The sequence below is a fragment of the Rhineura floridana genome, chromosome 11, assembly GCF_030035675.1.
Source record: "Rhineura floridana isolate rRhiFlo1 chromosome 11, rRhiFlo1.hap2, whole genome shotgun sequence".
Taxonomy (NCBI): domain Eukaryota; kingdom Metazoa; phylum Chordata; class Lepidosauria; order Squamata; family Rhineuridae; genus Rhineura; species Rhineura floridana.
The window spans coordinates 53,038,927-53,054,444 of NC_084490.1; the positions used below are offsets into that span (position 1 = coordinate 53,038,927).

General features: G+C 42.2%; 1 protein-coding gene across 9 annotated transcripts in view; it reads left to right on the plus strand.

Moving 5' to 3' along the window:
• The window catches only part of SLC4A1 (solute carrier family 4 member 1 (Diego blood group)), a 79,032-nt gene that overhangs the window by 54,284 nt on the left and 9,230 nt on the right, over nucleotides 1–15,518 (plus strand). For 7 of the 9 annotated variants that reach the window (XM_061591374.1, XM_061591372.1, XM_061591371.1 and 4 more), the window contains 4 exons: nucleotides 8,220–8,309; nucleotides 8,691–8,854; nucleotides 9,885–10,138; nucleotides 11,567–11,736. In XM_061591374.1, coding sequence (XP_061447358.1) covers nucleotides 8,220–8,309; nucleotides 8,691–8,854; nucleotides 9,885–10,138; nucleotides 11,567–11,736 — 678 coding nt within the window. The remainder of the gene's footprint in view (nucleotides 1–8,219; nucleotides 8,310–8,690; nucleotides 8,855–9,884; nucleotides 10,139–11,566; nucleotides 11,737–15,518) is intronic. The other 2 variants (XR_009758565.1, XR_009758564.1) reach the window with 1 other exon arrangement.

The window sequence follows — 15,518 nt, forward strand, 5'->3', positions numbered from 1 at the left end:
CTTGCCATTAGTGATAAATTTCCCTAAAAAAATTTGCCGTCTTTGAAACCATTGCTTGGGGATTGCAGTGGGGAGCACTTGAAAGAGAAATAGAAGCTTGGGCAGGGTAGCCATTTTAACAGTGGCAGTCCTGCCCAGCCATGACATTCCCAGATGTTTCCATCTATTCAAGTCTTATGGCCTTAGTTACTCTGCATTAATTGCAGTGTTGGAGTTGGGCAGGATGCTTTGTTATGATGACCCTCAGGTATTGGAACCCTCCTGAGCATATGCAAAAGCCTGAGACCTTTACAAGGCGTTCTCTGCCTTGCTCAGTGATGTGGAAGCACAGCATTTTTTACTTGGAACAATTGATTTCTAGCCTGGCTGCAATTTGGAACTTTTTAGGGTGTCATGAATAGCATGAATCGCCCTGTGGGGATGACTAAGCATTAGGAGTACCTCATCCGCAAAAAAATTTATTTTGTGCTCCGAGTCTCCAGCTTGGATGCCTCCTATCTCTGGGTTACTCCAAATTGCTACAGCAAGGGTTTCAGTGACAAGAGCAAATAACAACGGAGATAAGGGGCATTCTTGCTTTGTCCCTCTGCAACGTTTTATGTGGGAAGATTCCATGCCATCAGTATAAATCACTGCTGATGACTGAGTATAATTGGTTAATTAGATGGAGAAACTGATTTCCAAAATTAATTTTTTGCAATAGGGTTTTGAGGAACCCCCATTCCACTCTATTGAACACCTTGAAGATATCCAGCGAGACTAAGGCTGCCGAGAGTTTGTTTGTTTTTATTATTTATATGACATTCAGGGTTCTACGAATGGGGTCAGCAATATTTCATTTGGATATGAACCCTGTTTGGTCTGGGCTTATATAATGCCCTATAAACCTGTTCATGCACTTAACCATCACAGAGGACATTATTTTGGCATCTTGGTTAATGTGCAATAGGGTGATAAGAGCCTACCTGCTGGGGGTCCCTATCTGGCTTCAAAAGTACCACAATCTTTGTTTTTTTTTCATGAATCAGGGATATCACCTCCCAACAGGATGGTGTTAAAAAGCTCAGTGAGCCATGGAGTGAGTTTAGACCTAAACCCTTTATAAAAATTGCTAGTGAACCCACCTTACCCCAGGGACTTGCCATTTTCTAAAGTGTTTATGGTCTCGCTCACCTCTTCCTCCAATATCAGTTGGTTTAGATACTCCTGATGCTCAGGAGAGAGAGGTTTTGGCAGAAATCAATCAAGGAAAGAAGTAATGTGTTGTTCTTCAGGGAAGTCAGATGAGTACAGATTTGAGTAAAAAGCCATAAATTCTTCATTTATGCATTTGTGCTCAAAAACTATGGACCCCAATCTGTCCTTAACACCAGAAATTAGGTTTCTTGAGTGCCCTTTTTTAAGGACACTAGTTAACGATTTGGACCCCTTGTTGCCAAATTCATAACAAGGCTGTTGGGTGTACGCCATTGCCACATAGGCCTTATCAGTGTCAAGGGACAGCAGTGCCCTTTGCTTATTGCGGAGAGTTTGGCCAATAATTCTGTCTCCTGTTCTCTTAAATTCTAGATCTAACACTGCAATATCCTCTAAAATGGAATTGACCACTTTTTGTCACTCACACTTAAGAAAGCTAGCTTCTTTGATACAGTGCCCCCTGGTGACGGCTTTCATAGCGTCCCAAATGATATGCATGTCAGCATCCGGATTGACTTTCTCCTGGAAATACTGAGTTAAAACCTCCTTCAGTTTAATGACTGTAAGCTCTTCAGAGAGCAAATTGGAACTGAATTTCCAGGAGAATGCCCCTCCAGATGGGAATAGCCTGGATAGCTCCATCAAAACTGGAGCATGATCTGACATAGATTTTACCCCTATGTCAGCTTTCAAGAGTCTCCCCCACAATCCTTTAGAGATAAAAAAATGATGAAGCCTGGAGTGTGTCTTAAATCTGTTTGAGTAGAATGTATAGTCTCTTTCCAGAGGTGTCTATCAGATCGCATCAGGTGAGTAAGGATATAATGTTAGAACCATCTGTAAATAAGCAATGTTGATGACCACTTCGGTCCAACATGTCATTCAGGCAGCAGTTAATGTCACTTCCGATAATTATTTCTCCATGGGCAAAATCAGAAATGATGTGAAGAGTTTCTTGAATAAATGTTAACTGAGCAGTGTTAGGTGCGTAGAGTAAACACACAGTTATGTTTTTGCCATCTAATGTGCCATTAGATGTAACATCCATTCAGGTCCATGAGTGAGTCAGAAACTATCTGACATTTTTTGTTGCTAGCAATATCACTGTCCCTCTGGCCTTTGATGTTCCTTTGGGACAGATTTCTTCTCCTATCCAGACGGTATTCCTCTGGAGTTGCTGAAATACAATATAAGCTGGTGGGCCTCAATGTTGGTATCTCTTTTTACATAAATAAATTACTCTGGAATGATCCCGGCATCATGGCTGAGAGCCTATATCATTCCAATTTACAAGAACGGTGCAAAATATGACCCGAGTAATTATCGGCCCATCACTCTGCTCTCCGTGGTGGGTAAGGTTTACGCCAGCTATTTAGGTTCCAAGCTGAAACAGTGGGTTAGCACTAACAACATCCTGGGGGCCGAGCAGATTGGATTTAAACCAGGGTATTCCACTCTTGACCACTGCCTGGCCCTAGCCCAGCTGGCGTACAAATACTCTAAACCCCGTGGAGGCAAATTATATGTTGACTTCATAGATCTGAAGTCAGCTTTTGACTCTATTCCATGCGGTCGCTTGTGGAGCAAATTAGAATCCTTTTTGATAGACAAGAGACTTTTGTGCTTGATATCGGCATTATATCAAAACACCTCGATGCAAGTCCACTGTAATCATCGTGGCCATCTCTCTCGTGAAATATGCTCCTCTTTAGGAGTCAGGCAAGGATGTGGCTTAGCACCCACTTTATTCAATCTATACTTGGCAGACCTTCCCCCTGTCTTGCAAGAGATTCAATCACACCATCCTAAACTAGGTTCTGCTAAAATTAATATTCTACTTTATGCTGATGACGCAGCTCTTATATCCCAAACCCAGTTGGGCTTGAAAAGATTACTCTCAGGGTTTGCGGAGTACTGCAAAGATAACCTTCTAACCATCAATCATACAAAATCTGAAGTCATCGTATTCTCTAAGAGGAAGGTCAGAGTTCCCTGGTTTCTCGGCTCTGTTAGAATTGACCAGGTAAATTCCTTTAAATATCTGGGGATCTGCTTCCAAGAGACGGGTAACTGGAAAGCCCAAGTCAATTATATCAAAGCAAAAGCTGGGAAAAACTTGGGAGCTTTATCCCGGTTCTATTTTGTCAAAGGAGGGAAATTTGTCCGGGCCGCAATACATATCCTTTGAGTTAAAATTATCCCTATGTTGTTGTATGGGGCCCCTATATGGATTCCATATTATAAGGGGCACTTAGAGCGTCCTCTTCATGCCTTTTTAAGATCTATCCTTGGTGTCCCCAGATGTGTGTCTGGGGCTACTCTCATGCTGGAAGTCAGTTTAAACTCCCTAAATTGTCTAGCCTGGCTCTATACTATTTACTACTGGCTACAGTGCCATTTTAAGTTCACACAAGAGTCCTATGTGCAGCAGAACTTAATGGACTCTTCTAACGCATCCTGGCCAAAAGTGGTCTCAGAGAAAATAGTTTCGGTAGGTCTTTCTCCAGTAGAACTGCTGAGTATGGAGCTTAATGTAGCTAAGGCGACGGTGAAACATCGTTTAATGGATATAGATAATCAAGAGCTTTCTATAGCTGCATCCGGCCCATGTTCCCCTCGGGCCTTAGGCATGGACGTACCCCCTAGTAAAGATGGTATGCGTTACTTATACTGGCTATCTGTCCCTAAGTACAGGCGGGCCTACTCATTGGCCCGCTTTGAAGCTCTACCCTCGAAATTATTGGAGGGCAGGTATGATAAGACCCCAAGAATTCTTAGGTATTGCCCCTGCGAAACACTTGAGGTGGAGACGGTCTCGCATGTTCTTTTTAAATGTAAATTCTATGAGGAAGCTAGAAACGATCTCTTAACCCCAATTCTTCTAAATATACCGGGTCGCACTCCTAGCGCACTTTTAACAATCCTTCTTCAGGGCTCTGACGAAGGAACTACCATATCAGTGGCCAAGTTTTGAATCAGGCCATGATGATTAGGAAGGCTATGACTAGGTCAAGGCCCTGATTTTATTTGATTTTATCGGAATGGTTGAGCCCAAAGTAATCCATTTACTGATAACTGTTCTTGTTTTTATGTGTTTATAGTTGTATTTTGTCTGTTTGTGATGGTCTGTAGACTTTGCAATAAAGATTTGTATGTATGTGCTAGCAATATCACTGTCCCTCTGGCCTTTGATGTTCCTTTGGGACAAATTTCTTCTCCTATCCAGATTCCTTTAAGGAGTTTGCCTTTTTGTTTTTTGCTTTGATGGGTCTCTTGCAAACAAATCAAATCAGGAGAGTCACGCTTAAGTGCTGCCACTACCCTGGCTCGTTTGATGGCTGTGCCAAGGCTGTTGACATCTAAGGAGAGTATTCTGAGTTTATCTAGTGACTGTGTCATGGTGTTTGAGAAGGGAGTGTTGAGGTTGTAGACTGAACGTTCCATGGTTTGTTCTGGTGCAAAATCCTAAGGAATTGTACTCTGAGTAACTGGAGCAACTTCTTATAACAAGCAGAATAGTAAAACAGCAAAACTAACAAACTAATAAGCGGTGCCACCTGCATGGTTGTGAGGTGCCATGAGGTTTTGCTGAAAAATACCTCATACCACTTGTGATCGGGACCATATACAATGTTAGGTCCTCTCCTGCCACAGGGGGTGGTTTTGATAATGACTGAATGGCCATTTAGGATTCTAATATATAGTCCTGTCATAAAATTGGAGATTTAAATTTGGGTAGGGCAATCAAGATTTTTTAAGTTCAGTCCTCATTATCGTCTGGGGTGGATCATCTGCTGTGATCGCTTTCCTGTAAGATTAATTCTCTTGTTCCTCTTGTCTCTTTTGTTTTTTGACGTTCCCATTGCCCGTCTTCCTCATTGTGTTCCTCTCTGAGTTACTCACATATGGGGTTTAAGTGGAGATATTGCAAAAGTTGTTCTGCCTAATGTTCCATGCTAGCTGTAAGATATTTTCAATTATGCAATAATATTAACTTGAATGGGAACCCCCACCTATAGCAAATTCTTGCTTCTTGGAGTGCTCCCGTGTAAGGTTTCAGCAGCTTCCTTCATTGTCATGTGTCAGGGCTCAGGTCTTGATATACGTCAACTATGGCATTGTATTTTATTACACTGAGGTTGCACAAGGCTTTATGGATTTTTTCTTTTATTTTAAATCTTTTGAATTTCACTATTTTGTCCCTCAGGGGGGCATTCGGTCTAGCATGAGCGCCAAGTGCTCTGTGTGCTCTTTCTACATTATCTGCAGTGAAAGCAATATCCAGATTCAAGGTGTTTAACCAATTCACAAGTAATGCATGCATATCAGCCCCCTTCTCTTTCTCTGGGACCCCCCTCAGACAAATATTTCCTCTGCAAGCCTGATCCTCCTGTTCCACTACACTTAACTTCAGCTCTCTAGTTGCCATTTTAAGTCATTCTAACTTCTTGCTGCGCCCGAGGCCTAGATTCATGACTGCATTAGCTGTTTTCAAGATGTCTTTAATTTGGGCAGAAAGAGTTTCAATTTTCCCTTCTATAGGTTGCAGTGCTGATGCCCAGTCAGCTGTAAGCGCTTTCCTTGTTTTAGAAATATATTCATCTGATTCAATGTCATCTGACAGTGCATTTGTCCATTTTCCACCCTTAGGCGTTTTCTGGCCTCCCTGCTCCATGTGAATTTTACCTTCGTCTTCAGAAGGTGCGGCTGACCTATTGCTTATAGCAGCGGTCAGATGAAGTTTAGGAACTTTAGATTGAGCTCCTCGCTTTGCCCACAGTATCACTTACCCAGAAATGATTTTTGAAAGTCTGCTCAGCAATGACAGGACATTAAGTGCAAAAAAGTCCCCGTGGCTTCAGATTTGCCTCTACACCGCCATTTTGACCAATGGCAAACCACACACCCCAGTTTTTCTCTTTTTATTAAAGTGATAGGTATATCAAAAGCTTTGTGACTCATCAACCTAACTACTCTTTCTAGGAATTTTTGCCCTGGCTAACACTGACTAAGCATATCTTCGCAGCTCTCAGACGCTGACTCAGCAAAGAACCCCTCCCGAGTCCACTTAAGTAGGCTTGGCTTTCGTGCATAAACAGCGGCTCCTCCTTAACTCCATCCATTGAACTTCTCGCCTCTGAAGCCTCCCAGCGTGAGGTGATGGGAGCTGGATCTCAGCCTCCCCCTCCGAGTGGTGGGGGCTAACTGTCTGCTCGAGTGTGGGAAGCTGCAGGGCGCTCGGCTGGGGAAGGCCAGGTTGACAAGGCAGTGCCTTCAACATGGGTGAGGGGGGCGTGTCTAATGGAGCAGTCTGACAGTTCAGGTTGCGCTCCAGCAGGGAGGCCAGGGGGCTGGGTGTGCTATGAACTCTCCTCACTGCTCAACCCCTCCCTCAGCTCGTTGTCCCTAAATATTCCCTTATCAGCATTTAGGTCTAAAAGTCCTCAAAGTTGATATCACCCTCATCAGTGCCTCCCCTCCCAATCTGGGGCACAACATGACATGACAGAGTGCAAATGGAGTTAGGATCCAATGTAAGTTCCTCCCCAGTCCCTCCCCACCAATCTCCTGGATGCCCATTTTTCAGGGTTTACACTGGCATACATTATGCCAGTCTCAGCTGAGCTGGCTGAGCCTAGGCTGAGCCCAGGTTGAGCCAGGATGAGTGAGTAAAGTCAGTGTGTCTCTGGCTGAGCTGGAATGAGCGAGTTACACTGGCATAGCCCAGCTGAGCTGGGAACAAGCTGGCTGAGCCAGAGATTCACCAGAACTTAGCTTGCACATTCTCATGGAGCTTGGGTTTGGATTGCACCTTAATCAGTTAACTGTCTGATCAACTAAGATTTCTTTAATTGGGTGACAGTCCTAATATTAAATACAAGAAAGCTGTCTGCACAAAATTCATGTTAACATCATACTACACACACAGAGAGAGTAGTGGGTATTTTCACAAATGTATATTGGGCATAGAATTCAATATCCTAAGAATCTCAACTTTCAGTAAAAACAAAGATAGTCACTACTAGCCCTTGAAACTGCTAAGTCAGGTAACATAAAATCTCGGAAGGCAAACAGGAGAAAAAGCAGGATTTAAAGTCAGGTTTTCAGTACCCTCCACAGCCCTTTCATTCCAGTGACTAAGGCTGCACTTATATGGAAGTAAATCCTGCTGAACTCAGTGGGACTTACTTCCAAATAAATATGCATAATAATGTGCTATCGGAGAAATGGGTTAATGTTTACACAAGTAATTATGGTTAATGTGCATAATTTATACAAACTGCAGAATTTGTGTAGCCTTGGTACAAAATTCTTTTGATTGCACAGAGTATACACAGCCCAGCATATCAGCCACAATGTATGATTAAAGGGTTTGCTGTGGCAGTTTCTTCGTCCCCTCTCCCTTTTAAGCTGCCAACTTTGATAGTCTAAATGTTTCCTTATCAACCTTTAGGTCTAAAAATCATCTATCAGCCTCTGGTGGGGGGGGGCTTGGATGCTAACAAACATGGCGGCATAGGCTGAGAGCTTCCCAGTCTTTTGGCTTCCTTTAGCCCTAGTACGAACAAAAAAAGATGCAACTGGATCTCCCACTTACCACCTCTGATGGCAGATCCTTTCAGGCACACAACAGTGCAAAGACTTGGACCTTAAAGCTTATTTTAAGCTGATTGGGCAAACTCTCATTTCGAGGACTTCCCAGGAGAGTGAGACAAACTGAAACAAGATGGTGTCTGGCATGATTCAAGCCACTAAAGGGGCCAAATCAAGAAACAGCTTTTTTTTAAAGTTCCACACTGTCTGCATATTTGAAGAAGGGAAAGGTCGTGACTGGGATTATCATATCAAAACTTTTTAAATGGAATAAATTTCTTTTGTCTCTCTGGAGTCAGTATGGATGCCTGCCCTGGTAGCCCTGAGAACCTCTGTTCTGTCTCATTTCCGAAGATTCAGTTGGTCTTGTTCATCCCTAACTTCTAGCCTAATATTGCCAAATTAATGTGGTTCTTACTTTTTGACAGCTCCGCCGTGTGATTGGTGACTTTGGTGTCCCTATTGCCATCTTCCTCATGGCCTTAGCAGACTACTTTATTGAGCACACCTACAGTCAGGTGAGTAGCTAGTTGCTTTATCAATAGTGCCCTCTCCTTCCTTTGTCTAGTTCAGAAGGCTGTTCTGTGCAGAAATAAGGAGCACTGCTCATGCAGTCTTGCCCGCCTAAAATGTTAGGCTAAAATATGTTTCCTGCATTGCAGTGGCAGCTCCAAGTCAGTGGGGCAGTGGACCCTGCTCTGGAGTTTAGTCCAAACTTTAAAGGAGCTGTCCAAGGTGCTTAAACTATAGGTTTCCACATCTTGGACAGCTCCTTGAAATTTTGGACTAAAATCTGGATTCCACTGCCCCATTGACATGGAGCCACCAGTCGCCACTGCTGCATTGGCAATCAAAAGATCTAGAGCTCATCAATGTTTATCTTGCTTATTTCCTCCCAGAAACTGAAAGTTCCAAAAGGCCTTGAGACTTCCTATCCATCAAGGGGCTGGTTCGTTTATCCATTGGGAGAATATGACGAGTTTCCCATCTGGTTGATGTTTGCTGCAGCTTTACCTGCCCTGTTGGTCTTCATTCTCATCTTCTTGGAGTCGCAGATCACCACGTAAGGAATCAGAGAAATGTATAGAAAAAGACCAGAGTGGATGAAGCCAAAATAAGGAAGGAAAGGGTTGAAAGGTGGCCAAAGGAAGTTTAATGGATAAAATGAGGCGATGCAGGGAAGTGGAAAGCAAGTCACAATGAAAAAAAGGCCTTGTGGGGGTAGTTTGGGGCAGGAAATGAGCCTAACTGTGTACATTCCATAATGACACTTCACCAGGGTAGAATTTTGCATCCATTCCAATAGCAGTGTTGCTAGGTACTTTAAAGACTCAGGGGAACAGGCCCCTCTTACAAATTTTGCATATGCCAATTGATAAACATAGATGCAAATTTAGGCCAGCTTTTAGAGGGAGAAAAACAAACTGCCAGGCCTACTCTGAGCTATGGAGTGCCAAAATTATTTTCTGGATCCAGTACATGTGGGCTGCATACATACCATACATTTAAAGCTCACATACCACAAACTGTAGTTTACCACTCATGGAGCTACAATTCCCAGCACCCTTAACAAACTACAGTTACCAGGATTATTTGGGGTGGGTGAGATGTGGTTTAAATGTCTGGTTTGTACGCAGCCTATATATGAATTGGTCCCTCCACCCCACCTGCATTCTGCTGGCAAGAACTGCTTCTCGTGGCATATTAAAAGTAAAACAAGTTTTATCCAACATATTTCTCTCTCTCTCTCTCTCTCACACACACACACCTCCTTCCCCACTTCATCTATCTACTATATGTGCCTTTAGGCAAATTAGGGTGCTGGATCGGGTGGTCTCAGTAGCATTAAATATGCTTTTAATTTAAAAAAAAGTTAAGGGGGTAAAAAAAGGAGAAGAGGCAAGAGCACAAAAGACCCAAGGCTTGGGCCATTTTGAACCACCCCCTATCAATGTTCCTGTATGGAGGTGCAATTTTAATTAACATGCTGCAGTAATGGTTGGTTATATGCCAGTAGTTGGGATGTCAGGTCTGTCATGGAAACACATCAAAGAAATATTCTCTCTCTGGTTTCCCCCCCCCTTCTTCTTCAGGTTGATTGTGAGCAAACCCGAGAGGAAGCTGGTGAAGGGTTCAGGTTTCCATCTAGATCTACTTCTAATTGTTGGCATGGGGGGCATCTTACCCCTTTTTGGCATGCCCTGGCTCAGTGCCACCACAGTGAGGACTGTCACGCATGCTAATGCCCTGACAGTGATGTCCAAGGTGACTGTCCCAGGGGAGAAAGCCTATGTCCAGGAGGTCAAGGAGCAAAGGGTCACTGGCCTGCTGGTGGCCATTCTTGTAGGTGAGGTCTTCTGAAGATTTCATTTGTTTTCATTTGTGGGTTGTCTAGGGATCAAAGTAAATATAATGGTGGCAGACATGCTTGTGGTATGAAGTGTCTCATTTTTCCAACAAAAGGTGCACAGAGGTGAGCAAAGCTGAACTTTCCCCACCTTACCTTACCTCCCTCCACTCTTTCACATCCAGAACTTTTCTCCCAACCCAGCTCCCCTTTTTGTATAAAACTTACATCACCAACTTCACTTTCTATATCAGAAGTAGGAAACCTGTGGCCCTCCAGATGTTGCTGGATTACAGCTCCCATCACCCCTGACCATTGACCATCCTGACTGGGGTTGACTGGCGTTGGAGTCCAAGAACATTTGGAGGGCTGCAGGTTTGTCACCCATTATGCATGAATGGGGCAGACACGGGGTAAACATGTTTCTGCCCTGCCACTTTTAGTTTGGCTGTGCCTGGTTTAGGATGATAGGATTGATTGGAGTTCTTCCAAAGGAGTAACAACAGGCTCACCATTGAAGTGCCTGACCTCATTGAAAGCTTGACTCTGAAAGAAAGACCTATGCCACTTTCACCTAACACCCCCAAACTGGGCACAGCACCCAGAGTGTTTACCACCTCCATGCAGTCCCTTCCCTATACAGGTCCCCCAGCTGGTGAGCAGTAATTTTTACACAAAATGACAAAGCTTCTTTGCATAGCAAATCATTAACCTGAGGAGGCTTTTAGAAGGGAAGAGAACAACATTATAAGATAGGGGTGGGGACCTCTGTCCCTCCCAATGTTGCTGGACTGTAACTCCCATGAGTCATAGCCAGCATAATCCATCATCACACAGATAATGGACATTGTAGTCTTAACAATATCTGCACAGCCACAGGTTCCCCATCCCTGTTATAAGATTAAAAGTGGCATGGAAGGGCTAGAGATTCAAAAAATGATGAGTTCAATTTCAAAATAATATGGGTAATCTGCTGAACTTGATATTAACAAATGAATAAACACTCTTGAGGAAAGATCTGTTCGCACAAAAATTAATTCACCTGTGGATTTCATTGTGATAGTCTCTAGGATAAGTATATTTTGAAAAGAATTTGATGAAGCTATAGAGGAGGATACGCTAGGTCTATCCATGATGGCTGACCATGATAGGTGGAAATGCAGCACCCATGTTTGAAGACAGTGTATACATCTGACAACCAGATACTGAGAAACAATGAACAGGGGACTGATTATTGCCACTATGTTCTGTTTGAGAACTTCCCTGTGGCATCTGACTGGTAATTAGATGGTCAGTTGGCTTGATCTAGCATAGCAGTTGCTATTTTCTTTGTCCCTTCCAATTGGAGAGCACAGTTCTCTTGATCACACCTTAATTGAAGCTTTATCATCCTATTAACCTGCACCATTGGCTTTTCCTCACCTGCAGGCCTCTCCATCCTCATGGAACCCATCCTGAAGTTGATTCCACTTGCAGTGCTCTTTGGCATCTTCCTTTACATGGGGGTGACATCTCTCAATGGGATCCAGCTCTATGACCGCATCCTTCTCTTGCTGAAGCCTCCCAAATATCACCCAGATGAGCCTTATGTTAGAAAAGTAAGCCTGGGACCAGGGAAATAGCACTTGGGAGGCAGGGTCATATCTCAGGCTCTGGGGAGAGCTGTGGTGGAGGAAAGAGATAAATCCACAGGGTAGGAATCCTCTTCCCCCCAAAACTGTTTTGGATATTTCAGGTGGTGTCCTTGAGTGTCACAGATTTGCTTAAAAGGCTTCAATAGTGCTGGTGTTCAACTGTACAATCTGGCTTTGTGTGTGTAATGTAATGGCTCTAGATGAAACTTGAAAAGAATGCTTCTGAGCATGTGAAAAGTGCATTTTCTTCATAAAATAAGTAACTATTGGGATATGGCGGGAGAAAAGCAGCAAATATAGCTTCTAGGCAAGTTTGAGCCTCTATACTTCTCTTTTTCAGAAACTAACCACTCTAATTTTTTTAACATTATAACTCAAATTCATTTGAAGGCTTAAATCAAGCTGGGGCTCACCAGGGCTTAGTTATGGAATCTGTTTTCAGGGCCATTAAATGACACCAGAAGGGATGTAGTAATCATGAAACACAAGATTGCACCTGCAAATATGGTTGCTCAGTGATACAGGAAAAACAGAAGGAAAGGTTTCCAGGTGAGGGGGGCAATGGCTTCCAAGTGAGGGGGGCATTGGCTTCCAATGGCTTAAGACTTAGCATCCTAGTTTAGAAATTAGTTGCAAATGGAAATACATTGAAATAGCATTGGGAGAGGCTGTAGCTTCAGTGGCAACACATGTGCTTCTCATGCAGAAGGTTCCAGGTTCAATATCTCAAGCTAAAGTGACCTTAGGTAGCAGTACTGCGCTAAGATTTCTGTCTAAGACCTTTAAGACCCACTGCCCAGAGCTTGGAAGATTACTTTTTAAAAGTAATAAATTACAGTTACAGTTACATGGCCCAGAAAGTAGTAATTGCCGTTACAATTGCAATTGCTCTGAAAGTAGCCGATTACTTTTTCTCAAAAGTAATCACTACAGTTACATGTCAGTTACTTAAAAAAAACAAGTACAAGATGCTGGCCTTGGCTGCTGCACATCTAAGTAGCCTAAAACAACATTAAAAATAAGCACACACACACAGAAGGTAGCAGAATAAAGTTTTTTATCCGTAAGATTAACAGAATGGCATAACAGAATCTCACATCCCCCCACCCCACCCCACCCCACCCCCAGCAATGATGAAACCCCAACACACATATTGCACAGAAGCCCAATTTGAAGCACATGATTTTTATTCACAAATCAGTGGAGCAGAAGACTTCCCCTGCTCCTCCTCCCCAAGTAATGTGCAAAAGTAATGCTGGAAACATTACAATTACTCCTCAAAAGTAATGAAGTTACTACTCATTCTATTACCAGCAAAATGTACTGAAGTTACCCACTCGTTACTCAAAAAAGTAATAAATTACAAGTAATTCGTTACTTGTAACTAGTTACTTTCAAGCTCTGCCACTGCCAGTCAGAGTGAACCATGCTGAACTGTTGTTGTTATGTGCCTTCAAGCTGATTATGACTTATGGCAACCCTATGAATCAGTGACCTCCAACAGCATGTCGTGAACCACCCTGTTCAGATCTTGTAAGTTCAGGTCTGTGACTTCTGTTATGGAATCAATCTATCTCTTGTTTGGCCTTCCTCTTCTTCTACTCCCTTCTGTTTTTCCAGCATTATTGTCTTTTCTAGTGAATCATGTCTTCTCATTATGTGTCCAAAGTATGATAACCTCAGGTTCATCATTTTACCTTCCTATGATAGTTCTGGTTTAATTTGTTCTAACACCCAATTATTTGTCTTTTTCGCGGTCCATGGTATCCACAAAGCTCTCCTGCAACACCACATTTCAAATGATTTGATTTTTCTCTTATCTGCTTTTTTCACTGTCCAACTTTCACATCCATACATAGAGATCGGGAATACCATGGTCTGAATGATCCTGACTTTAGTGTTCAGTGATACATCTTTGCATCTGAGGGTCTTTTCTAGTTCTCTCATGGCTGCCCTCCCCAGTCCTAGCCTTCTTCTAATATCTTGACTATTGTTTCCATTTTGGTTAATGACTGTGCCGAGGTACTGATAATCCTTGACAAGTTCAATGTCCTCATTGGCAACTTTAAAGTTACATAAATCTTCTGTTGTCATTACTTTAGTCTTTTTGACATTCAGCTGTAGTCCTGCTTTTGTGCTTTCCTCTTGAACTTTCAACAGCATTTGTTTCAAATCATTACTGGTTTCTGCTAGTAGTATGGTATAATCTGCATATCTTAAATTATTGATATTTCTCCTTCCAGTTTTCACACCTCCTTCATCTTGGTCCCATCCAGCTTTCTGTATTATATGTTCTGCATATAGATTAAACAAATAGGGTGATAAAATACACCCGTCTCACACCCTTTCCTATTGGGAACCAATCGGTTTCTCCACATTCTGTCCTTACAGTAGCTTCTTGTCCAGAGCATAGGTTGCACATCAGGACAATCAGATGCTGTGGCACCCCCATTTCTTTTATAGCATTCCATAGTTTTTCATGATCTATACAATCAAAGGCTTTGCTGTAATCTATGAAGCACAGGGTGATTTTCTTCTGAAATTCCTTGGTCCATTCTATTATCCAACATATGTCTGTGATATGATCTCTGGTACCTCTTCCTTTTCTAAATCCAGCTTGGGCATCTGGCATTTTTTGCTCCATATATGGTAAGAGCCTTTGTTGTAGAATCTTGAGTATTACCTTACTTGTATGGGATATTAAGGCAATAGTTCAATACTTACTGCATTCCCTAGGATCCCCTTTCTTTGTAATTGGGATATATGTTGATCACTTCCAGTCTGTGGGCCTTCATTGTTTTCCATATTTGTTGACAAATTTTTGTCAAAATTTTGACAGATTCAGTCTCAGTAATTTGTAGCAACTGTATTGGTATGCCGTCTGTTCCTGGTGACTTGTTTCTTCCAAGTATTTTAAGAGCAGCTTTCACCTCGCATTCTAAAATTTCTGGTTCTTCATCATACGGTTCTTCCGTGAATGAATCTGTCATCCTTGCATCTCTTTTATAGAGTTCTTCAGTGTATTGCTTCCATCTTCCTTTTATTTCATGTCAGTCAGTCAGTCAGTGTGTTCCCCTGTTGATTATTAAACATCCCTACCCTTGGTTTAAATTTCCCTTTCATTTCTCTAATCTTTTGGAATAGGGCTGTTGTTCTACCTTTTTTGTTGTCCTCTTCTATTTCTATACAGTAACTATTGTAATAGTTCTATTTGTCCCTACGTACTAGTCTAGTCGCTGTATTATTGCATTTAGGGTTCTGACCATGTTTCTATCTCCTTTTGCTTTTGCTTTCCTTCTTTCATTAACCATTTTAAGAGTTTCATCAGTCATCCATTGAGGTCTTTCTTTTTAACTAGAGGTATTGTCTTTTTGCATTCTTCCCTGATAATGGCTCTAACTTCAATTCATAGTTCTTCTGGTTCTCTTTCAACTATCTTTACAGCCTCAAATCTGTTCCTTATTTGATCTTTGTATTCTTCTGAGATGTTATTTAAATTGTATTTTGGCATTATAATTGCTTTGTTGTTCTTCTTTGGCTTTACTCTGATTTTCGATACGACCAGTTCATGATCTGAACCACAGTCTGCTCCTGGTCTTGTTTTTCAGAAAGCATGGAACTTCTCCATCTTCTGCTACCAATTATATAATTACTTTGATTCCTATATTGACCATTTGATGATGTCCACATGTACAGCCATCTTTTCAGTTGCTAAAAAAAATGTGTTCGCAAGAAACAAATTATTG